Genomic DNA, 26,078 nt, shown 5'->3' on the forward strand with positions numbered 1-26,078 from the left:
CTGACCCCCATGCTCTGGAACAGGGTCAATCTGGACTCATCAGAAATAATAATAATCTTTTTTGTATGATTTGATTTATAAAAGTGAGAGTAGAATAAATGTGAAACAAAAGTGCTCCAATTCGCACCAAGCTTCATTTATCTTAGATTATTTCAGTTTTCTGAAAGACTCGCCCACACTAAATATATGTTACACCGTGTCACTGTTGAAGAGATATGCGCTGCAGGCACAGGCTCTATTTTGAAGAGTTTGACATGAGTAAAGAGGAGCTGAGATGAGCTTAGCTCCGCATTGTTGCTGAGGTGACGTTAAGATCGAAGCAAATTGCTGACTGCCGGCACTGCCGCAGTATCTGTGCAGCCTTCCATAAAGAAACAGCTCAACCAAAACATGGAATTTCAGTCATTAGCCAGTCGGGTCTCTGTAGACTCCAAGTCATTAACATGCAGTGGGTATTTCAGCTCGGAAAGTTTGTCACAAATGTTTGGCAACAGCGTCACATGATGAGTTGCACATCGGGAGACGTCTTGGGTGATGCACAATTTTATTCGGTGACAAAAAATGTGTCAAATCATTTGACAGCACATATCAGCAAGGCTGGAAACAGAGAGGAAGCCATTAAAATGAATAAGATCTTATATATATAGACATATACTGTATATCAGGGGGGACAATACAGCTGACTAAAATCACCAGAGGTGTAAAGCTAGCATTCTGCCTCCTAAGAGTGACGCAGCACATCAACACATGCATGAAGGCTTGAAGACAGAAAGAGAGTGTGCAGCAGTTCTGAAGTCCTGATCTCCATTCTTCTTAGTGTCAGTTTTCAAGTTTCATTCTTTCATTCATTCTCTTGCTCTCAGTACAATAATGTATCACAATCAGATGAGTAAAGGTGAACATGGAAAATCAAAACACAATCGTAAACACTCATGAATGCTGAGCACAATATCCACAGAAGAAACACACTAGAAATAAAGACACATTACCGACACACACATTGATAAAGTAGAAAACCTAACTTAGCCCAGCAACAATACTAAAAGTGGTAAAAATGATTGTTCTGCACAACAGCTCAACTCTAATCCTCCAGCACAGGAAATAAAGTTGGAAAGTAAAGGTAATAACATAAAAAAATAAGATTTAATATATGACATAAACAACCACTAAATAGTAAATAATAGAATGTTAGCAGCATCAACCAATGAACGCAAGCGTATTGGATTTATTTCGCTTTATTTATGTATTTTATTCATTTATTACTATTTCTAGAAAGAAATAACAGTGCTATTAACAGCGAGCCTCCGAGCTCTATCAGAAAATCAATGACCCCCTCAAGTTTAAGCTGAGACCTCGGATGTCACAGAAGATTTGCTGGAGGTTCTCAGAGAGCAAGACTGATCGATCGTGCTCCGAAATGTGCACGTGAGAAATCCAGGCTGTTCAATTCCCAAAACTGAACCAATCCTGAAACACACCGGCGATGTGAGGAAGCTGAAACAATCAATCGGCATCGTCTGCATAGGAGGCTGACCTGAGCTAAAATATAACGTACAAGAAACTCCTGGAAGAGATGCATCGAAAACACACGAAACATCACAAATGGGAGACGGAAACTGCAGTCAGAAAGAGGCACAATGGTGCCGACGCCAGCAGGGGACGCAGACTGGAGAGGCAGCACAGCTTATTCAAAGGAGGGGGGGGGGGGCAACAGGGGAGGCTGGACAGGTGACAGGAAGTGCAATACACACGCCCCCAAACCCAAAAATGAGCACAGAGCCGAGCCACATATTCCCAGTTCTGACATCATGCTTTTATTTGCTGTAAACGACAACAAAAAAGTAGCTGAATGTGTTCAACTGTGCTGCCGGGTGTCACAAACGGAGCCAGCAGAGTAACGCTGTCAGAACGCCGTCATGTTTAAACCGTGGGGCCTGGTTCCACTGGAGCACCCCGGCGACACAGAATACCTGCTGTCAATGAAATCACTACATTTCATGCTTAACTCTAATCATTTTAAAGGCTTAGCAGGGCTTAAATACTTCACTTAATTGGCTTAACTGCGTATGACTGCGAGCCTAACAAGGGTATCGGGTCTCATCAAATGGAAAATGAATGTGCTCTGAACAGGTGGGCGTTGGAAGTGGGAGATATTGTTATTTCCATGATCATTGAACAAAATGAATTGAAAAGGTCAAAGAAAAGCCTCCATGTATCATAAATTGTTTTCGAATCTCTGTCAAGACTTTGATTAACGATGCAACAATGATGTCATGCAATGTCAGTAGTGGCCTCATGATTTTCCAAGAAACAAATTGTTTGATTCCGATTAAGGCAACAAAAGCTGTAATTTGCAAAGATAATTTCCTCAGAATCGGAATCCTGCATTGTTCTCCAGTTATTTGATTAAACCAGTAACGCTGCAGCTTCATCCTGCTTCTTGCTGTGTTTAGTTTATGGGCGTGCTGAACCAATTACTCTCATCAGTAGGTGTGTGTGTGTGGGGAGGAGAAGAATCAAACCTGCCATTACCTAGATCTATATGTGGTATGGTATATGGACCACATCATCTAACAGGTGTTGCTAGGAAACAGCTGAGATCAGCTCACATCCAACTCTTTGCAGGTAATGACAAGAAAAAAACAGAAGGGTTTTAATTTATTTATTTGGATTTGATATTCATTGTCATTTGCTGGGGTCCTTGGTTTTTTCTTTGACAACCTGATGTTTGACAGGAATTCCTCTGCAGTGCAGATTTTGATGACCCCGTGACCCCTGGATATATTGCTGATGCTAATGTTAACATTCCCTGTATATGTGACACCAATCAATCAATCAATCAATCAATCAATCAATCAATCAATCAATCAATCAATCAATCAATCAATCAATCAATCAATCAATCAATCAATCAATCAATCTTTATTTATATAGCTTCTGTTACAATCAGAATTGTTTCTAGGCAGCTTCCAGACCCCCAACAAGCAACAATGGGAGGAAAAACTCCATTTTAACAGGAAGAAACCTTGAGCAGGACCAGGCTCATGTAGGGGGACCCTCCTGGTGATGGGGGGCTGGGTAGAGAGAGAGGAGAGGAGAGGAGAGGAGAGGAGAGGAGAGGAGAGGAGAGGAGAGGAGAGGAGAGGAGAGGAGAGGAGAGAATAGGTAGAGATCAGATACATTAATAGTATAAGCCACTGGTATAAGAGTAGAGTGGGTCAGCAGGTCAGCATACAGCTATAAAGATGGCTGTACCTGTAGATGGATGGGGGGGGGGGGGGGGGGGGGGGCAGAGAAACTACACAAGTAACAGTAAGATGAGATAGGAGGAGGAAGATAAGTGCTTTTTGACGGAAGGGAGGGTCGTTTAGCCTGTGCAGGTGCTTTTGCTAGACACAGCGGATGAGAGTTAGCATGGGCTCCAAGATTGTTCAAGTAAGAGGGAGCAGATCCAGCTGGGACTCTGTAGCTCCGCATATATGACTGAAGCTTATTGCAGCCAGCTACAGGTAGCCAGCAGAGCTCAATCATCAGTGGGGTGACGTGGTCCCACTTTGGTTAGCTGAGGACCAGACCACCGTCTTCTCCACCATTTGAAGCGGCTTCACCGGACACAGCGGCGCCCCCGTTGGAAGGGCATCCCAGTAGTCGATGCGGGATGGGGGTTGTTATGATCGGACGAAAAGCTGTTTTCTATAATAATAAACATGAAATATTTTTAAAATAATGACCTGTCTCAGGTTAATGCTTATTTCTACAGTTTATTATGGTAGCTGCAGGTCGTCCAGGCTAGAAACTAACTCTGCTGTAGCATCCTCCCTGTCTCCCCGTCCAAGGTTCTGCAGGAAAAAACAGTGGCAGATTCATGACCTGCAGAACTCCCATGATACCTGCCGCTGTGTCTCACACACACACACACACACACACTGCATCCGAGCAGTGTGGCCCCGTCCTTTCCTCTACAGAGGGGCAGGTCAGCCAGTACTAAATGTCTCTGCAGAAAAACACGACTCTCGTGGTGTCAGAGGGTGAAAATGTCAGTAATAGGATATAAAATGAAGAAGGAGAAGTCGATTCCAACCTTCGACACTGAAGCCACAGAGACTAACTCCAAAATTTATAGTCGTGGGAGTTCTTCAGGAGCTGACATGGGATGTCTTCCATCCTGAGGCTGAAGACACGTGTCCTAGCTTCACGTATAAGATGATTTAGGTGAGACACAAGAACACAGTGCAAATGAGGTGGGAAAATGAATGGTGCAGCTTGTCCAGGTTCCTAAACTGCTCTTGTTGGACAAAGTTTCCAAACGTGGACAGAGTCACAATATTGTTATTCCAACCCAACCTCAGTGGATGAATAGCTGCATTTTGCTGTATTGATTGAGCAAAGCCGTGATCCCCTTTTGTTGTGTTTTCCTACTTTTAAGCAGAGAGGACTTGGCAGCAACTGTTTCTCTGTATTATCCCGTCTTTCCAGAGACACTACACTGTATGTCTCTTAGAGTAATGTGACCCAAGCGTTCAAGAATGCCCCCCTTGTTTATCTCGAGCCCAATACAAATACAAAGAAACTGTGTGCTTCTCTCCTATGTGAAGGAGGTTTCCGAGCACATTAACTCATCTTCAGGTCCAAGATAACACACTGAAATATACATGTATATATAGAAAAGATACATAGTACCAGCTGACACGGGCAGTCCTGGAATATGCAAGTATTCCACAGAGATGATCTGGATAGAAATCATAAATCAATGCTGGATTCAGCCTGTGGAGCAAAAGCTGCACAGGTCAGATTAACGTGGATCCGTGTTTGCCAGACACATTTCTGAACGGGATTCCACTTGCGTTTCCTTTCTTCCGTCCTTCCCGACCACAGAGATCAGACGCGTGCAGCCTGGATCCGTTAAAGACGCACCTAAATCTGCACAACGTGCACGCTGAGAGGAGACTGTTGATGGTGATTTAATGAGCGGTTTTAAAACTCATGTCCCTATAATAACGTTTCAAGGCAACATTTCAGGGAAAACCGTTCCCTCCTTGATATATTGCTGCGAATGCTGACATATAGCAGGATCTAATTTATACGCTGCTGTTGAGGGAGCTGGTGATTCCCACTGCTCTCAGTATTTGTGCTGAGCAAATCTCCACGAGAGGCCTATACGCAGAACATTGCTCTCTATATGAGCTAACGTGTAATCACACTTCCTGAAGGTGCCTCTTAACCTAGAAATGTTCCGGGCAAATTGGCGTGATATAAATAACAGCAAATCGTGCAGTTGCGCAATGGATTTGAGCAAACGAAACCTATTTATAATGTGGTTAGAAATTGGAACATTTGGGTTTTCTGTCTAGTTTGAGGCCAATTTTAGTGCTTTAGAGGAAGAAAGCACTTTTGTATGTATTTTGAAGACATGCTGGGCCTCTGTTGACCCTTTCTTATTTCTGCTGGCATCTGGACCAGGGAGAAAACCACGCAGACAAGGGGGGGAACAGACACCAGGCTGCGCTGGAAGGAAACCAAGGAACTGGTTGGTGTGAGTCAGCTGTGCTAACTGCCGTCCCACTGCGCCGTGTAAGTGTCAGGTTTCATTTTTGCATTAGTGCCGACGCGATGATGACACCTGCAAAACGCCCGAGAGCAGGAACCACGGAGCGTTGCCACTCTACGTGAGGCCACCATCTGGTTTGATGGGCGCCTGCAGAGAACATTATCTTGGTCAAGAAGCACAAAATGAAGAGAGAAGAGCCGACTGTGTTTTCAAGCTGAGATATTGCGCGTTTGTTATTACATAGTTTTATCATCACGGCAAACTGGATGTTCAAAGTATCCCCCATTTTTTAGAAATGGAAGCTGCAGAACTCCCTCCTGTAACTAAATCCTGACTCAGTCAAGGATCTTTGAGGATAATTTATCATTAAATACATACATAAGTGTTCAAATACCACCTGAAAGATCAGACTTACCTGCAACTGTAAGTTTCTAAAGTCTGTGATCGCACAAACCTGGAGGGTGTTTTTGAACATTTCTTTTTCAAGGTAACGTGGCAGGGAAAAGGGTATCAATCCAAGATATAATAAAGACACACTTATAGTGGAAAAATATACATTTTTATGTTGTGGGCTGTTTGCTCCAAGACAGCTAGTCAATATTCAGAGGAAAGAGAGAAAACCCCCAAAACATTCCACATTTGCAGCACAGGCAGCCCGTTGTCTCCGATATTCTTCCAATTGCTGACACATTACCCGCCTTGCAATTGGAAATCACTCCCAAAGTTCAAACAGGCCATTGTGAGCGAGCAGCCAGGTGTCGGCCTTCTGTTTGTTCAGATGCTGCCTTTGCTGCGAGTGCTGTCTGGAGACATGATATTGGAAAACACTTTTGGACATGATGTTTTGGCCCGTTGGCTGAGCCAGGATGTGACACGCGTCGCCGGGAGACTCGTTTGAAGCAGTGTTGTTTCGATGCACCATGGGCTTCAGCACTACAGTGGAATTCAGTGGGTTTAACATCTTCTCCTTCTACTTCTCTCCACAGCCTCTTGACTTTTTGAAGATGCACATCTGCAGCAGAGCAGACAGACACCACATCGCAACCAGGACCATGATGATGATAATGATGATGATGATAATGATGATGATGATGATGGTGATCAGGACGTGTTTTGGCTGCACTAATGATTGATGGGTTCTGCTGCCCCCTGGTGTTGGACTACCGACACTATTGATCATTTCACCGCTAACTTTTGCAATGGCATTTTTTTTTAAACCCATATTTGCTGCCTCTACTGCCCCCCCCCCCCCCCCCCCCCGCCCCCTTACTTAGGTGAGTTGCTGTGCCCATATAAGCCTGAAGTGCTGAAGAGAAAAGTTGACCAGGCTTTTGCAAGGTCACTCAACTTAATTTATGTTGTCTTTAACTTGCATTACGCATACTACTGTTATTATTGCTCTCATTGATTTTCCTTTAACTAAAGCCATTTAATTTCACTAAAATCTTTCTAAAATCGTTTAATTTGACCAACATCCTTGATTCACAGCTTTCAGTCACACCCCCACTGCCCCTAGCCCCTTCAACACACACAAATTAAATTCTGTCACATTGCTGTTGTCACAGAAGGACCTTCAAGGACAATTTATTGCAACACTTTTCTGATTCATCATACTGAGGCTACAGAGCAGACAATTTCAAGAGAAGAAATGGGAAGCTGCCTGAAGGATACCACGATGAGGAATATAACGGCCTGTTTGGACTTTCAAACTATGTATACTGTATGTAGAAAAATACAGACCCCACACCTTATTTTATTTCTTTTAAAAAAATCTTTATTTTAAAAATGTAGGCGACTAGAAAGACAATCCAAATTGCACCCCAATTACAAAAGGTTCGATCCGAGTTCATGTGGATTTGATAAAGGTGAGGAGGCAAACTGAAAACAACAGTATAAAAATGGTTATGCAGACGTGTCAGGATGGATTCGTGCACTGCTCGATCTATCGATCAACCTTGGAAAAACAGTATTGATCCGTGTTTTCAGCACGTGATTCAGGGTCACAAACGCGGATCCTGTTGGTGCGCACCAGCAGCTTTGGAAAAAAAAAGAAAAGGGATAAAACATTCATTTCCTTATGGCTTCACATTAGCAACACAAAATATAGACTTTAACCCACAACACAGTATTTAAATACTTGCAGCTCACAAACTTTGTTGTGTGAAGTGGCCTCAGATTGATCCAAAAAACAAAAACTGAGGAATTATTGTGAAGGAGCGAGCTGTGAGAAGGTGAAGCAGTGATGTTTACAGTTGATGTGGGAACTCACCGCAGAGCTGAACCAGTCAATTCTTCTGTTTCCATCAGTAATTATAAATATGTGAAGCATGAGGCTATAGCTAGTTTTCTATTTCCACCCACACACTCTCCCTGGGAATACAGAGAAAGTCTCATTTGATGCTTTACTGAAACGGGCTCAGATTAAACTGCAGCACAGAACCAGCTTCCTCAGATGGACTTTGCTTTGAGAGGGAACAGATTTGCCTCCCACTTCAAAGGCAGCAGCCTCACAAATATAGAATGAAAAAAATCAAAGTATAATCCCTCAAAAATGAATTCACTTCTTTCTCCTTGTGGCTACAAAGACGTTTCATCTGAAAGGTTGTTTTGTCTGAGAAAGTCACTTCAACCATAAGAAACTACTGGTGCTCAATAGGTCAGGTCTGACTTGAATCATCCCAAAGACAACGTTAATAGACGTTATGATATATTTAACCATCAATTTGAATCCGCCAGGAATTTAAAATGAGCACAAAGCCACGTGAATGAACCACTTCCCACATGAAGTGCAAATGTCTCAAGTTCAGACTTTATTCCCAGTAGAATTAAAAACAAGAGCTTTGATTTATTCTCCTCTCACTGTATCAACCTGAGAAAATAGCTTCATTATTAGACATTGTTGCACATAAAACCCACCAAAACATGAGAAATCCCCAGCAAACTGCTCCGTATTCAGGATTGTTTAGCTATTAAACAAATATTCCGGATATTTGTGGCATGGTCCCCAGAGGATGAGGTCAATGATATTGGGTTTTGTTGGTGTGAAATCATGAGGTCTTTAAAATTGAAAAAAAAAAAAGAGTAAATGATGATGACATAATTATTCAGAATGTTACAAGTTTAAACTATCATCAAATAAATGCACAAAATATTTACACAGTTTTTTCCCGCATCAACCCAAATCAAAGATACTTCACATTTAGACACCACTGATACAGCAGCAATTAACAAATAGGATTAAACTATTATATACAATTTCAACAGGCACAGCAGAGCACTGCACATTCAGTGATGTGGCTCAGAATATGGCTTTGTGGTTAAAAAAACAACAAAAAACAGACGATTTGGACCACGAAGGCCCAAAATGTGCGATGGATGCATCACCGTGAGAAACTTCATTTAGGATTTGAGGAAAGGATGAAACATAAATGACTCTACAAAGCGTCCTTTTTGAAATTCAGAGCCACCGACATTTTAAACCCGCCTTGATTCCTCCTCCTGTCTGAAAGCGTGACAACAAAGCAACATCAAAGCCAGCAGAGACCAAATCTGGGGACTTCAAGCGCAAGGAAATGACTGAAAAGTGCTCCTCTCGATCAAAAAAATGGAACCCCACACCAAATAGAAACAATGTAGACATTCATTATTATTAATGTGACTTCAAAATAACCTTGACACACACGCACGCACGCACACGTGCTGCTGCCGGGCTGTGACCGCAGCCCGGTGTTGCTATGGACGCCAGTGATCAGTAACGGTAGAGTCGGGAGGACCGGGACATTGTGGACAGCAGATACGCGTCAGTCAGCGCCGCTCCTCTGGTGCGAGCCTGTTCTTGCTCCTCTAACATGTAACAGGCTGCGGAATCCAGGACAGGTCATGTGATCACCAGTGCTCGCTGTCACAAACGCCACATCGAGACACGCGCCAGGACCGCCAGGACTTATTTCAGGGCTCTTTTAGAGCCTCATTCTTGTAACAAAGTATTATTGGATGCACCACAATCTGCTCATGTTTGAATTCAGAAAGCCAGTAACAAGAAACTCCCAATTCTCTGTTTCTATTCAAATTTCTGATCACAAACAAATTCTTTACAGATTTATGAGGGGTTCAAAAGAAAACTGGATTCCTTTTGAGTTCCTTTTGGCTCCACACTCTTCTTTTTTTCCTGTGAATTCACTGAATGGAGGCGTGCTCCGCAGCCTCGATGCTATCTTCATACGCATGAGAACAACCAGCCAGGTTAGGCTCGTTTCCATTAGAGACCGGCTCCAACACCCTTTAGGGAAAATGACAAGCAGCTTCTGCTCACTGGCGCAGAAGTCCCGCATGGATGGTCTTCGGCCTTTGAACCTGGGCAGAACTTAGTAGCGCTGATATTTCCAGACCTCTAGTGTGGCAGCATCATTTGGGAGACGAGGGCCATATGGGGAGAGGGTGGGCCTCCGTGTTGAAGACATACTTGTCTAAATGGAGGAGCTCTGCATCATCAGAGAAGAGCAGGTACAAATACTTCAGCGTTTCACCCAGGAAGAAGCTCTCCATCTTATCTCTTGGCCCTGGGTTGGTAGGGTCTTCCACATTGTTAATAGACGTGTAGCCACCACCGGCGACCTGAAGGGGGATGGATGGGATGGATCACTCGTCAATGAAAGTAGAACCAAAGATACCAAATGGAAATCACTGAAATGAAATCAAACTGAAATACTTTGGCGAGTCGTCTTTACCTTAGTGTACTTATTGAAACTCTGCAGGATCTCCCACCCCCAGTCTCTGTACTTGGTGTCCTTGGTGAACCTGTACAGGTAGAACAGGCTTTCTACCGTCTCTGGTCTCAGCAGGTTGTGTCTGTCTGCAGGCTGGAGCACACAACAATTTGTCATCAATATTAAATTACATATTCCAACAGGCACAACGGGCACATCTGAACATCAAATGAAGTCAGCAGCACCCCGATTCAAAAGCATTACTGTCCCATGAGAAATGTACAGAAAAAGGAAGAGATGTGGCAAAACTGAACAAGTTATCAGGCATTATCCAAGATCACCTTAACATATATATCCTGACTGTCGCTGGCCTGCAGGTTAAAGTGTGCGATCTCCGGACTCAGGCCGGTCTCCATCTGTTTGTACATCTGATAACACGTCTCCATGAGCTTCACTGCCAGGTCCATGTGGTCCCCCGGGAGGCCGTTGTGGGCCCCCAGTGCTAAAGTTCCGGGCAGGAAGCACACAAGGTGGTCCTGGAGGATGACGAGTGATGACAGAGCAAAACCAGGACGTGATGAGACAGAACTGATATGAAACCGAGAGGTTTGATTTGCATGGTCGAGTCTGATCACATCCCTCTGGTCTGATTCTCCCAAAAGCACAACGCTAATAAACTACACCCCAAACCACAGACAAGTCAGACTAAACCTTTACAATGTGCAAGTGATCTTGTCTTTACCATCTTTGGGTTGAAGCGGTTATGAGACAACTCCCCAACAAATGTCAACCTGTTGGGTCCCGTCTGCCTCACAAGATGCTTTTTCACTCCATCGATGGCCTGGAGGTAGTCCTCCAACAACCTTAAAAGCACCAAAAACAAGAGCTCTATTCATAAAACACATCAGTGACGTCACCACGTTGACTGGTACCTGGACCTGAAGCGGGTTGACAAGGAACCAAACAATAAACCATGGCTGCACCTTTTTTATATGAATATATGTGTGTGTATATATATGGATTTTATTTTGAAAGTGTTTTTTTTTACGTGTCTTCGGTCTTGCCGCCTTGGATCCACTGCTTTAGCAGGTACTCATAGTAGCTGTCAGCCCTGGCTCCCAGCGTGAACACCCCCTTGTGGGTGAACTGGCCGCTGTTGGTGTTGATGAACATGGGTACGAGCCCGTCCTGCTTCCCTCCCAGGTTGTGGACCTGCTTCATGACTTCATTCACCACCTCCTGGGGGGAAAAAAATTAAAAAAGAAAAGAAAAATAAAGCCATTACTTGGCATTTACTAATGTATCATTCACAGCTGATGTGAGATAATACATTTGAAAAATGGCTTATTATTGAGGCGCGATGAGTAATTTCACACGCTGATGAAACCGGGCTCATTAGAATCCATCTCACACACTGCGGAGACTGTGACAGAAATTATTTAGCTTAGGTGGAAGGGAGCTGATATTACTCAGAGCTTTCTCACTCAAAAGCTGACATCATGATGGATTTAATGCAAACACCCCTGCTGCTTGTCACGTTAATCACACGAGTGTTTTTGAGCTGCGTTTAACGTCTGAATCTTGCTGAGCTCCAACCCAGAGAACCTAAGAATTAATTATATTAACAGCCTCGATTTCTTTCGTTTACTCCAGAGGGAAGTAGAACTAATGACATGTGTGATAAACTGCAGCACTTTTCCTTTAATTAAGGCTTCCTGGCATCCTGACCTGGTACTGCGGCTCCTGAGTGAGGCGGCTCAGCTCTCTAAACTCCAGCTGGATACTCGTGACCTCAGCCAGCGTGCTGTCTGTGGTCCATCGGGGGGGATGGGCTGTTCCCTTCCCAATGTTGACGTCCGAGAAGGGGATCTTAGATGGAGTATTGAAGGCTGGCATTAACCTGGACCCGAGGTCTTTCTGGAAATGGAAGCAAAAGAATTCGAGCAGCACATACAAACTATTTTAAATGATTCAGCGTGAGCCAAAATAGCAAGAACTCACAGCTTTGTCAAGAAAGAGTTGATCTCCTGTCAGATGGTAGGTGCTCAGCAGACCACCGAGGACGCGGATGGTCGTCTCAAACAGGTTCACGTCCGTGTTCTTGCTGAAGGACAGCTCCTGTTCCACCCAGCTCTTTGCTTCTGTAAACTCTGGAGTGATGCGCAGGACAACACGCAGCGTCAGAGATTTAATGTTAGTTGTGATGAGCTCATAAAGCCACCTGTGAGTTCTATTTATCATTACAAAACATTCCCAAGGTCAGCACCAAATATGAGACACATTTATCAGGAATACGCTGTCAAAAGCTCAGAACTGCACAAATTAGACTGACATCTTTCGGCAGCTGGTCATTAGCAAGTCATTAGCAAGCATATTAGCATAATATTGGACAAAATGCAAAGTATCCATGTGCAAAAGACCTATCTGCCATACCACCCTTTACTTGATTAAAATATGCGACTACACTGTACAAATAAGGCAGATATTAATGAGCCTCTGCAAATAGCAGACATGCTTTATACTTGTTAAACTCAGCTCACACCACCTTGTAGGGATCGTGTGATATAAATACTATTCTATTCTTATGTTACCCTTCTCTAAAATTAGGTTGCAATAAAAACAGCGGAAATAAGAATCACATCTAATGCAGCAGGGCCAAAGTTAATGTCTTTTAATCTATTTATTCATCTGGACTTTTACTGTAACTGTTAACATCCCGAGCAGAGAAAAAAGTCCTTGTTTTAATATTTAATTAACACACCCAGCTCTAAGTGCTGCTTTTTAACTCTGCTAAAGATGTGGGGGGTGTATAATACATCATATTTGGAATAAAACATTAAAATGTACCCAGCTAAATGCGAGATTGAACAAAACACAAGGAATACCTTCTTTCAAGCCAAGAATCCACATGGTGTCCAGAGAATCAATAAGTGTCAAACCAAGTCCGAACCACTCGCCAAAGGACTTGGAAATGGGTTTGAGCTCGTCACGACCCCACGCATGATCCTTATAGCCTTTCCAAGCATGCCTGAAGGTATCACGTACCACCTCCAATCTGTCCACACTTCCACCAGTCGCTACAGAAAATGGAGGAAAAAACAATACGTGAAGAAAAAGGAAGGTTTCAATTCTAAACGTATGTTTTGTCCCTCAAAAATACCCAGCATTCTTGTATTTTTCGGTACAATTTTTGTACAATATTCTGTGCAGTGTGTGAATACTGCAGCTTCATATCCTGCTGCGTCGCAGAAACATTCTACGGAGGTACAAATCTGAATCTCACGTCTGTAAACAGCCTATAGAAGTAAACCTGGACAGCACTGAAATCACTGAGATGGAAAGAAAGAGTGAAGACTGAACAATACCTGTTAAACCTTAGCGCTGGAATTTTTAGAAATGTTAAATTCAGGATATAAATGCTGAAGACATCTTTATTATTTAGATATATTTCTGTGAATATATGATTAATGTTACACCGTATTTTTTGGACTATAAAGGCGGATGATGGGGCGCATTAAGCGAAACAAAACAGTCAGATAAATCAAACTTTACTCAACTCGTGCACAATAACTCATCATTGTTCAGTTGTCACAGTACGAATGGCTCCAGCTTACAGAGACGCACTAAAACAATCTGACAGAGTTTTGGGCACCGTTTACCACATAAAATGGATTCGAGGTCATTAAGTACAATCAGAATTAATATTTAAGGTGAACCGGGTTAAATATATATTGTCAATTTTTGAGAAATTTAGGATTTTAGGTGCCCCTTATAGTCTGGAAAATACGGTACATCAAATCAATGGGATTTGATTGTTTACCAACTCAAAAGTCCTGGAAAGAACCAGAGATATTTTTAAGAAAGCCAGAGTGCAGGACTGACCTTCAGGGGGGGCAGGGTTAACTGGGACTGGAGCTACCGGGCCTTTGTCGACGGCTGAGGGTGGAGGTTCTGTGGCCTGGTCAGCTTCGATCATGGCTCCTCTCCAGCTGAGAGAGGAAAACACAAATTCTTTCATTTAGCAACATCTACTGCGACAAATGCTATAGACAACTGAAATGGAATCATGTTTGGCAAAATGGAAACAAAAAACAACTTTGTTTCTCATATATTAGACAGTAATGTTTAAAAATAGCTTAAAACCAGTTTAGATTAGCTGATGGGCTATGCTAAGCTATGGGAGCAGCAAAGCTATATTTAAAATAAATCTCATCTACCTTTTTCAGCAGTCCCAGGCGTGAAGCGGTGGAGCATTACCTGATAATGTTCTCTTCTTTGTCTTCTTCCCCTCCCTCATTTTCAATCAGCTCCTTTTTCTCTCCTTCAGCTGCGTCCGGCAGGGCTGCACCCACATTTTTCTGCAGGTTGGGTGGACCTCTCTTGCTTGGGCCCTTTTTCTAAGGATTGAGATTAGATAAAAAGAAAAGGAGCTATAAATATAATTAAAACCCCCACCTCAGGAATGGAATACAATGATCTAAAAAGCAGTATATAAGCTATTTATTATCAAAATCAGAATGTGACATGACTAATTAAATTGGGAAAAAATGTAATTATTAATAATTAACATTTTCAATGCTGTTGACCAAAATAAAATGAAAAAAACGTGCTAGTCTAACCTTAATGGGAGGTTTTGGCATCATGGGAATGTTTTGGTCTCTCGTCTCCTCCACAGTGTCGGAACCAACATCTGGCCTGACCATTGGGGGGGGGTCTTTCTCTGCAGCTTGATCTGAGAGAGACTTTCCACCTGGAATAATGGTCCTCACCCCTCTGTCATTCACCTCCAGCCATCCTTCCCTGTCAGAGAATCCTACGAGAGAGAAAGAAAGAAGAGAGAGAGAGAATCCACACCTCAGATAAGATACAGAGCCATGTTTTTAGAAATACTCATCGCTGCTGCAGATTTAATGACCCACCGCTACCACAAGTTTACAATTTCTGTCTTCAAATCCAAAAGGAAAGCCAAACTTACTGTCTTTTACATCTAATAGCACACAATCAGTGAGCTCCATTTCCTCGTGTGGCTGACACTGTTAGAAAACAACGTGTTGTGACGGGAAGATGATGTGATTTACCTCTCCACTGTTCTGTGATGCTGGGGAATGAGAAAAGTCCAAATATAAGCAGCAGCATCAGCAGAAACAGGATGAGGCTTCGCTGGAGTCGAGACAGCTGCTTCCATTTCTGCGGGGAGATAAACAGCGGACCAGGGCTGATACGCATAACAACAAAAGCTCCGTCAGCACATTCTCCACCCTCCGTGATGCCCTCTACCCCGGGCTTCTGAAAACCATTCAACATTGTTTAATCCCTCCCTGAATTAGCAGACACGAAAGAGTCTGGAGGAAATCCTGCCTTTCTTACCCCGTACGAACTCAACATGTCAGAGTCTTCACCTGATGGATCACACCCAGCAGCTGCTCCAAAATAAAAACACAAAGCGACTGGAATCAGCAGCTTAGAGGCAGGCGACAGACTGACAGGCTCTCAGGGGACAGGAGGCAAACAGGTGGGCCTCTGGAAGCGCTGGTACAGGCTCTAATTAATGCTCACGCAACACTATGAAACGGATGAGAGATCAACCGCCAACTGTGATGAAACACACAGGGGATGCTTTCGTTAAACTGAGAGCATAATCTGATCATTGGTCGTCCTCACTGGATGGCTGGAAGGATAATATAAGGCGTTTCAATCATTCACAATAAGCTCAACATGTTAGAATGTGTAAAGTGGAGCTAGAAATTCCGTTAAATTTCAAAATGGTGGTTTGATGCTCCAGAGACGTCTACTCTTCAGGAGCCATCAACACAACCAACAACCAGGTGACTGAGGCTCCAAATGTGTTAATGGCTACAGATGATTACAAGTATCTGGAGCTCCCAAACAGTCAGCGAGAACTAATGAACCCTCTTGGATGAGAGGTGAAACGCCTTCAACAGCCCAGCTGCTACAATTCAAGTACCGACATCGGCCAGCTTGCAAAAATTCTGTTAATGTTTCTTTAATCCTATGTGACGTATGGCGCTGACCCCACAGACCACTCAAAGGTTGGCTCCAACTCTTTAACTGCAGCCAGGACGTGAGTACATCCGGCTTAATCATTACTGAAATGACCGCCAATAGCCAGAGATTCAAATGATGCCCACAGATGAACAGATAAATGATAAATTGTACATTTCACTCCAGGAACTCTATTAAAATGGTACATTTAGCAAATTTGCTATCATGAACAAGAGCGGTATCACAATGCTGCACTTGTATGCGTAGAGTGTTTACATTCAAAATATGACAATGAAGTGAAGGTGTATGACAAGACGCACTAGTGATTTTTACGCTACTGAACCGATAACAAAGCAGAAAGTCATGAATTCAAAGCAACTTTACAAAAAACCACGACACCTAAGCAAAGCAACACAAGTAAAACAAGCAAAAAGTGTTATGGGCTCATAGTAAGAAGGATCACACTATCAAATAAAAATAATAAAATGAAAAACAATACGGCCAGAGAGAGAAAGAGATAGGGAAAGAGAGTGAGAGAGATTTACGCAATTTATTTTCTGCCGGTACAGTGACGAGACACAATGTGTCGTAGTGAAGCTTTTATCAAAGGAATGCAGGCTGTCCCTTGTCAAATAGAAACTGAATGGAGTTTGAAGTAAAACGATGCTTTTCATCAGAATGAGAGCGGCTCAGTCTCACCAAAGTGACCTGAATAACAATCACAAAGTCGGACACTTAGAAGGTGAAGCTCTTTGCTCACATTCAGGTCTGAGCAGGGCAGCAGCAATCAGACACATCTCAATGTGCCATCAAGTCTAATAAAAGCAACACGTTATTCAATGTCGCTGGTCGGAACACATGTATTTGCTCCTTCTTCCTGTGAAGGAAGCCCAAAAGCCTGAGTAAACTGGACCTCTCACCCTCCAGCAGGACTGCCTCCGGTGTTTGCCGTTGTTGTAAGGGTGGTTGGATGAATCAGGAAGAGTCAGAGCAATGAAATCTTTCCTGGAAGGGGGGTACATTTTCTCATCTGAGGGGGCAGATGCAAAGAGAACAACCTGCAAGAAAAAGAATCAGTCACTGTAGTTGTGGTTAGTTCCTTTGATATGTACTCTCCCCTCTGCTGCATTAAAAATCTGTTAGCGAGTATGAGAAAGAAAATGGCATTGTTTTAAAAATGTGGATTATTTCTCATATTCAAACTAAAAATGGAATACATGAAATACTACTAGAGCTAAAATGGAATACTACTAGAGCTAAAAAGCAAAACAGGTTTGAAGAAAATGTGGAATAAAAGAGGGAATAAGCGCAAGCTGGATATTTATTTCTTGATTCAGCACATGCTACAAGCTAAAGAGGCTAACTGCTAACTATGGTTTGATAACGTGTGCCTATACATTAGTAGCGTGTCGGAGAGTAAAAATATACATCTGGAAGCCCACATTAGGCTTCTTTCTTGCCTCTCACCCCTGCTCCTGGTTGGCTGCTCCGTGTTCTCCACTTAGCTAAAACAACGGCACTACAGGCACCCAATTTAAGCTAGCTGTCTTCTTCTCTCGTTTTGCTTTCCGGCCTCCCAGAAAACAAAGGGGTAACATAAGCGGAAAACCAATTCCAATATTCCCCATTTGCTTGCTAAACAGCGACTTTTCAAACTTTAACGCTCAAATCAAATGCAAACATGGCTAAAGTTCACAATACAGTTGATCCAAAATACACAAACGCGGAAATGAGCGTGTCACGTGACCCAAACGTCTGTCATTTAAAGGGGAAGACTCAAAATGTGTTGTGACGACAGTAAATTATTTGTTGGTATGATCCGTTATAATAGTATTAGAGAAATAAAAGATGGCAGGAAATATTCAAAGTAAGGAAATATTTTACTAAGACACAAATAATTGTCCCCTCCTGGGCTACCACCTTATAGTAGTGGAGGGGTTTGCGTGTCCAAATGATCCTTGGAGCTCCGTTGTCTGGGGCTTTATGCCCCTGGTAGGGCCACCCATGGCAAACAGGTCCTAGGTGAGGGATCAGACAAAGCGTAGCCCAGGATCCCCTAATGAAGATAAATAACATTGGTCTCAAGTTTCCCTTGCCCGGATGCGGGTCACTGGGGCCCCCTCCTGGAGCCAGGCCTGGGGGTGGGGCACTTTGGCAAGCGCCTGGTGGCCGGACCTCTGCCCATGGAGTCCGGCCGGGCAGAGCCCGAAGAGGCAACATGGGACCCCCTTCCCGTGGGCTCACCACCTGCAGGAGGGGCCAAGGGGGTTGGGTGCATTGTGTTTTGGGTAGCGGCCGGAGGCAGGGACCTTGGCGGTCTGATCCCCGGCTGCATAAACTGGCTCTAGGGACATGGAATGTCACCTCTCTGGTGGGAAAGGAGCCTGAGTTGGTGCATGAGGTTGAGAAGTTCCGACTAGACATAGTCGGCCTCACCTCGACGCACAGCAAGGGCTCTGGAACCAGTCTTCTCTAGAGGGGTTGGACTCTCTACCACTCTGGAGTTGCCGATGGTGAGAGGCAACGGGCAGGGGTGGCAATTCTCGTTGCTCCCCAGCTCAGTGCCTGTATATTGGAGTTTACCCCGGTGGATGAGAGGGTAGCCTCCCTTCGCCTTCGGGTGGGGGGACGGATCCTGACTGTTGTTTGTGCCTATGGCCCAAACAGTAGTTTAGCGTATCCACCCTTTTTGGAGTCCTTAGAGGGAGTGCTGGAGAGTGCTCTTTCTGGGGGCTCCCTCATCCTCCTGGGTGACTTCAATGCTCACGTTGGCAATGACAGTGTGACCTGGAGAGGGGTGATTGGGAAGAACGGCCCCCCTGATCTGAACCCAAATGGTGTTTTGTTTTTGGACTTCTGTGCTCGTCTCAGATTGTCCATAACAAACACCTTGTTCAGGCATAAAGGCGTCCACATGTGCACTTGACACCAGGACGCCTTAGGCCGCAGATCGACTTTGTGGTTGTGTCATCGGATTTGTGGCCGCATGTTCTGGACACTCAGGTGAAGAGAGGGGCAGAGCTGTCAACTGATCACCACCTGGTGGTGAGTTGGCTCCGATGGTGGGGAAGGATGCGGGGGCTGAAGTTGCCGAGGTAGTAAAAAACTCATTGGTGGCAAGGCCCCGGGGTTGGATGAGATCCGCCCAGAGTTCCTGAAGGCTCTGGATGTTGTAGGGCTGTCGTGGTTGACTCGACTCTGCATCATCGCGTGGACATCGGGGGCGGTGCTGCTGGATTGGCAGGGTGGTAGTCCCTCTTTTTAAGAAGGGGGACCGGAGGGTGTGTTCCAACTATAGGGGGATCACACTCCTCAGCCTCCCTGGTAAGGTCTATTTAGGGGTACTGGAGAGGAGGACCCTCGGATTCAGGAGGAGCAATGTGGTTTTCGTCCTGGGCGTGGAACAGTGGACCAGCTCTACACCCTCAGCAGGGTCTTCGAGGGTGCATGGGAGTTTGCCCAACCAGTCCACATGTGTTTTGTGGACTTGGAGAAGGCATTCGACCGTGTCCCTCGGGGGGTCCTGTGGGGGGTCATACAGGAGTATGGGGTGTCAGGCCCGCTGATACGGACCGTCCGCTGCCTGTACGATCGGTGTCAGAGTTTGGTCCGCATTGCTGGCAGTAAGTCGAACTCGTTTCCGGTGAGGGTTGGTCTCCGCCAGGGCTGTCCTTTGTCACGATTCTGTTCATAATTTTTATGGACAGAATTTCTAGGTGCAGTCATGGTGTTGAGGGGGTCCGGTTTGGTGACCTCAGGATCGGGTCTCTGCTTTTTGCGGATGATGTGGTCCTGTTGGCGAGGTGTTCAGGGCATGTCCCTCCGGTAGGAGACCCCCGGGAAGACCCAGGACACGTTGGAGAGACTATGTCTCTCGACTGGCCTGGGAACGCCTGGGGATCCCCCCGGATGAGCTGGAAGAAGTAGCTGGGGAGAGGGAAGTCTGCGCTTCTCTTCTTAGGCTGCTGCCCCCGCGACCCAACCCCGGAAAAGCGGTAGAGGATGGATGGATGGATGGACAAATAATTGTCTCATATGACCTTAAAATATATTTTTTTTAAAATAAATATACCATGCAATAAAGATGTGGCATTAAAGAGAAACTACAAGGAAATTTTGACTGTACGTCTAATGAAAACTAGTGCATTTTTCAGTGTTGTGGCGATGCGAGCTGCTCACAGAGGGAGGTCCCAGGACACTGCCAATGTACCCTAGAGCAATGTACAGAACCCCTAAATGCTCACATGTAACCCTGTGCTTAGCTGCTTTTGACTACGTGCACCTGGGACTCTTAGTGGTCAAGAAAAAGGAAAAGAAGCTTCTCTGCATTTTTTGTGATACCCCTTACATCAAACTAGCATGAAGTTAATAAGACTATAACAATTTTATTTGAATGATAACCATCTGGAGATGTTTCAGCAACTATCAAACTGTTTTAAGACAATTCTTAATTGTGTTAAAATATCAGTAAACAGAGTCGTTCTCTATTTAACTGTTTTGTCCTTGTAAATGTGAGATAAGCTGTCAGATTGATGTGGGGATTCATTCATATCCAGAGTCAAACAGTGTGCAGATGCCATCCACACTATAACATGAAGTTATTACATCTACAATCAATCAATCAATCAATCAATCAATCAATCAATCAATCTTTATTTATATAGCGTCTTTTACAATCAAAATTGTTTCAAGGCGCTTTCCAGAATCCCAGGGCCTGACCCCAGACAAGCAACAGTGGCAAGGAAAAACTCCCCTTTAACAGGAAGAAACCTTGAGCAGGACCAGGCTCATGTAGGGGGACCCTCCTGCTGTTGACAACATGACAACAATTATGGGATGGTGCCTGTAATTGTTGACACGTCTTCTCTTCATTCTCATCTCCAGAAATCTGCGTGAAACCCTTTCTCCTCTGATCTGTAGTGACTTGTCTGTTCTTCCATCTTGGGTTAAGAGGTTTTCTGTTCCCGTTTGGGCCTGACATGACATCAAGTCTGTCAGGTTGAGACGTCTTCTCTGATGTTCTTCAATTCCTTTCAAGGTTGGCTGCTGTCACAGAGACTCTTTTAATGTCCTTGCGTCATTTTACTTCTTTTTGCCCGTTCAACTCCCTCGTTTGATTTTTTTTTGCATGTTCTGCATCTTTTTGTCATTTTTCTGGCCTAAGCCAGTAGATTCTTCTGTCACCAACGACACCCTGAGATCTCATCTTCTGCCCGTAGGCTCTACATCATTCACTGCTTACAAAGACAAAATCATGAATCTGCAGAGAAACTAAAAGATTTTATTTACCATCCAAGAGTCTTTAAGATAAAGCAAAGCACAAATTCAAGTTGAAGGCAATCACTTAATGTCATCGACATAATATCAGACTGTACGTTTTCATTAAGGGGATTGAGATGCTCTAATGGTTATTTGTTCTACTCCCCTCATCTTTTCATTTGTTAGAAAAAAGCTATAAGTACATGAAGCAAGTCTAACCAAATCTGAGTAAAGTACACAGGTAACAGTGTAAATGTCCCAGTTATTCACTGTGAAAATTGAAATTCTAATGACATAATCCCTTCTTGATAGTGGGCAGCAGAACAAAGGTTTAGTGCCCAATAATATCAAACAGAATGCTGAGCAGCATTACCCTGTCCTGATTCAAAGATTATACAACACAAGAAACCGCATTTTGTCACTAAAATCTGATTCTGATTGGCTCAGTCATTTAAACACACACAATTAATTCAAACAAATATTTACTGATATACTGTCTCTACGCGCTTTACTGAACCCCAGAGCCGGACCCCCAACAAGCAAGGACAAACTCCCTTTTAAGTGGAAGAAATGTTGAGCAGGTCAAGGAACACAGATGGCCAGAAAGAAGGAGGGAAAGACAAGTTTTAAATGGCACAGAGTACACATGTCTGATTAGAATACGAATACAGTCCAGACGGATCCATATCACACATCGACGCCTCACCAGTTAATTTTTCTGGACTTTCTCTGGCAATTTGTGTTATGTTACCAATGATCCATCGACAGTTATGCAGCTAACATTCAGTACGCCTGTGCAGCCTGTTGCTAGCCGACAGCAGCACAAATATAATAATATGAGTTCCCACACTGCTGTGATGATTGAGGCCTATTTTTATATAGGATGAAGTTATTTTCATTTCAACAAACAGCACTTGACACTATCTAAATGCCACCTCGGCTTGGCTAGATTTATTTTCAAGGCCGTATCTTGACTACATAAAATGAATGAAAAAAATAACATCAAACTTCAGCTGATACCATTATTCTTATGTATTAACTGTATTTTTTGACATCAATAATGCAGAGAATCCCAAAAACAGCTGGCAATGACAGTTGACAGCTTCATTGCCAGTTGACATATTTGTGTAATTCCTGAGAAGATATAAAAGAGATATTAAATGAAAAATCAGTTGGTTCTAGGCAGTGCTTGAGAAACAGTTACCCTGGTGGTGTGCCTGGTCACACACATCTGATGATAATAAGGAAAAACCTGAAACCAGAAACAGTCTTTTTTTATGAAGAAATCCAAACAAATCCCACAAATTATTTGACCCATTTCAAATATTCAATAAATTTGGGACTGTGTTTGTCAGTCTAAATAAATAACACACTGCCATCAGTGTTTTTCTCTTATGTTTTTAATTGGGTTCATTTTGTCTTAAAATTGAGAAAACTGATGAGGTCATATCTTTGTAGAAATATTAACAACTGTAAAGAGTTCGCAAACATTTTCAAGTCACTGTATCTGCCATGCAGAACATATTGTAAAGAGATCATTTAGGACAGTCTAACTTTTATATACATGAATATATGTACATGGGCCACTGGAGAAGGCTGAAATACATCTCAAAAATCCATTTTAAAAAGTAAAGTATAAAACGCTAACCTTTTCTCATGATACCAAAAGTTACACTGTAAACACGTGGATTTGCCCTGATACTCACAGAGGGCTGCTTGTATCCACTCAAATTCACGATCAAAGACGAGCACAGTAAATAACATCACTGGAGACAGCGAATCAAAAAAGGAAGAAAAGAGAAGAAAATCATGGGCACCGCTTTTCCAGAAGTCCTGTGGTCCATGATTCAACGAGAGGTTTGTGTTCTGACCTGAGAATCCTCCAGCATCCTCTGTGTCCTCTAGCTAAAGCACACTGGGCCCACATTGAATCCAAACCGGTGTGTGAAGTTTACTCTCCCCTTTACTGCTACATCTCTGAGAGGAAGCAGGTGGAGGTCCTCGAACTCAAACACAGACTGACGAGCTCCTGAAATGTTCTCCTCTCCAGGCTGACACACAAAAAAAACACAGACAATATGCGTGTTTGTGCACCTTCATATTATAGTTCGCCTCATGAAGTGCTGAGCAGAAGTACAGGTTTATACATACTATATTTTTTACTTTAGTGTCATTATTGACACCTTTTTGTAAAACATTTCAAATCACATGAAATGAATTCAAATTCAGTCAAATTCATAGAAGTAAAAAGAAAGAAAAACATACCACGCAATCCTGAATAACTCCGAGGTAACTTTGTCTCTTTGTGTCAGTGAGGAATTTGACTTCTGTGTCCGTCAGGCCCAGTCTGTGTCCTGGGTGGCACGAGTAGGTCATGCTCTGAGTGGCTGTGCTACTGTGTAACCTCAGGAAACGCAACTGGACCACACTTGCCCCTGGATAGTAAAACTAAAAATCATAACAAATGATCTGACGCTACCCCGATTTGATGATTTACAGCACAGTATATTGTAATGTGACGAGAATTTTGGATGCGTCTCAAAACTTACTGACCTGGAAGCCCTGCTCCAGCTCACTGAGCCACTGGAAGGATCCCTCATCGGAAGAGCCCTCCATCCAAGACTTCATAGCCAGCTGTGGATGCAAAACAGCCTGTGTCCATTAACCTATACACAAGTACTGTGAGCTGTGAGTTTAGAATACAGCTAAAACTTTGACTAGAAACATCTAATTCTGACCCCAGTGACACATGGTGACAATGCCATGATGTACGCTCGGTAAGTTCAACTTCCTAAAGAGTTTTATTTAATTTATTTAGCCCTGAGGCAACCTCACTGAGGGACAAGGTCTAATTTTCAAAAGAAACAGTTCCAAAAAACAATCGAAGAGTGTCTAACAGACAAGCACTGAATAAAACATTAAGAATATGAATGAAGGTTTGACTCGTTACCTGTGAGTCTTGGGGATAAAGGCAGGTCTGTTTCGAGAGGGTGGAGAAGTTGCAGAATCCTAGCAGGGCGTCAGCTGGACTGCCTTGGTTGGGGTCAATGTAATACACTCCTGCAAAAGCATTTGGAACAGCTTGTTTATCTATGTAATGAGATCAGCGGTGAGCTCTGAGGAAAGCTGTTTCCTTTAAAAATACAGACGTGTGAGGAGGAGAAGAAAAGCAGACCTTACAGCAAATGTGGAACAGTGTCCTCTAACACAACTGTGCGTGCTCTTGAACTAACCGCTGCTGTATTCAGGGTGACAGAGCCACAGCTCCAGGCAGGTGGTCGCGGGACGTTCCTTCGTGCCATCAGGAGGGCTGACTAACAGCCGAAGATCCTGCTGTAGATGATCTAGTAGAATGTGGATCAGAGAATACTTCGGCCTGTCAGACACATATATCAGCTCCTGGGCATGAAAAGAGTACAGGACAAAAAAGACATGTAGTTTGTCTCCAAAATGTTTCCATTTGTTCATTATTCAGGGTGGCAAGCGGCAAGTAGTGATAGAAGAGGAGCAAGAGATCAAAACTGATCATTTTGAAAGGGATCACCTGGAATAACGATGACCTTTGAGACCGATGGTTGAGTAAAAACGCACAAAAAAGAGAGATTTTAAATTTGCTTTGCTCTCTTTTGCTCCTGCATTAAACCCTTCTTGAGGTATCTTATTAAACGACAACAGCCTCAGAGTCAAGCAAGACAATCCCCTTGAATATTTAACAGAAGTAAAAATATGACCAGATTTTCCCAGACAACCATAAGAGATCATTTAGGGCGTGCTCACACTAGGCAACCGTGCACACGTTTCCAAGCACACTTTCCCTCTTAAGTCTGCATTATTCATCTAGTGTGAGTGCAGGTTGGAAGAGGTGTGTTTGAGCATGGTACACACATGCACATCAGCGTTCTCGTAATAGATTTGGACGCCTGAGAGAGCGAACTGTTCAGAAAATTGACAGGGGAGAAAGTCCCATTTTCTCTCGAGTGTAAACAGCCATTTTAATGATGGTGCATCGTGAGTATGTCGACATAGGCGTCGGAGGAAGGAAGTACCGGTAAGTGCGAGGCAGCAGGGTAGTGCTTCGACACGGCACAGAGCGATGGGCCCTATGTGAGCTCACCCTTAATTACCTTTAGTTGAAGCAATGTTAGGTTCAGTGACTGTCCTGCAGGACCAGGAGGCCCAGGTGGACCCTGAAACATGAGGAAACACAAATGAAGTCACAACTAAAAACAATATTAACATTGGACGTTACTGTCAAATCAAAATACTGAAATCTTACACTTGACTTTTATAATGTGACAAATTCATTTTGATAGTAAGCTATGATACAATATACCTCATGTAACTCTTTATTAATTCTTTTACATGTGATACAATATGAGGAGCACTAGTCGAACTGATCCAGTTCATATAGTAACTCACAGGGAGCCCCCTTGTCCCAGGCAGACCAGGTAACCCTTGGTATCCTTTGGAGCCCTGCAAGCAGGTGGGAGTTTCATAATTTCCAATATAAACACACTCGATTGAGCCTAAAACACACTGCTGGAGTGTGAGGGCTATATAAT

The 26,078-nt window shown here is 43.5% G+C and overlaps 2 protein-coding genes across 8 annotated transcripts in view; both read right to left on the reverse strand.

The window, feature by feature from the left end:
• Positions 1-8,335: 8,335 nt before the first annotated feature.
• Positions 8,336-17,999, reverse strand: man1b1a (mannosidase, alpha, class 1B, member 1a). 2 transcript variants are annotated; one of them, XM_057019117.1, is made up of 14 exons: positions 17,725-17,999; positions 17,178-17,315; positions 15,333-15,441; positions 14,874-15,067; positions 14,512-14,651; positions 14,137-14,243; positions 13,140-13,331; positions 12,256-12,404; positions 11,983-12,171; positions 11,303-11,493; positions 10,997-11,117; positions 10,596-10,790; positions 10,276-10,407; positions 8,336-10,162 (listed from the first exon to the last, which is right to left on the reverse strand). In XM_057019117.1, exons 2-14 carry the CDS (start codon positions 17,277-17,279, stop codon positions 9,953-9,955), a joined length of 2,031 nt encoding a protein of 676 aa, XP_056875097.1. In that variant the 5' UTR covers positions 17,280-17,315; positions 17,725-17,999; the 3' UTR covers positions 8,336-9,952. The 2 variants fall into 2 exon arrangements, with proteins under 2 accessions (XP_056875097.1, XP_056875098.1); XM_057019118.1 differs by having other exon boundaries at positions 17,718-17,999.
• Positions 18,000-21,518: 3,519 nt separating this feature from the next.
• si:ch211-196i2.1 (collagen alpha-1(I) chain) overlaps positions 21,519-26,078 on the reverse strand; it is a 49,260-nt gene continuing 44,700 nt past the window's right edge. For 5 of the 6 annotated variants that reach the window (XM_057019254.1, XM_057019256.1, XM_057019257.1 and 2 more), the window contains 7 exons: positions 25,936-25,989; positions 25,641-25,703; positions 24,750-24,915; positions 24,467-24,576; positions 24,070-24,150; positions 23,782-23,964; positions 21,519-23,567 (listed from right to left, as the gene is read on the reverse strand). In XM_057019254.1, the coding sequence (XP_056875234.1) occupies positions 23,418-23,567; positions 23,782-23,964; positions 24,070-24,150; positions 24,467-24,576; positions 24,750-24,915; positions 25,641-25,703; positions 25,936-25,989 (807 nt within the window). In that variant the 3' untranslated portion in view covers positions 21,519-23,417. Of the gene's footprint in view, positions 23,568-23,781; positions 23,965-24,069; positions 24,151-24,466; positions 24,577-24,749; positions 24,916-25,640; positions 25,704-25,935; positions 25,990-26,078 lie in introns of those variants that run through there. The other variant, XM_057019255.1, reaches the window with a different exon arrangement.

The sequence above is a fragment of the Takifugu flavidus genome, chromosome 20 (genome assembly GCF_003711565.1).
Source record: "Takifugu flavidus isolate HTHZ2018 chromosome 20, ASM371156v2, whole genome shotgun sequence".
In the NCBI taxonomy this organism is placed as follows: domain Eukaryota; kingdom Metazoa; phylum Chordata; class Actinopteri; order Tetraodontiformes; family Tetraodontidae; genus Takifugu; species Takifugu flavidus.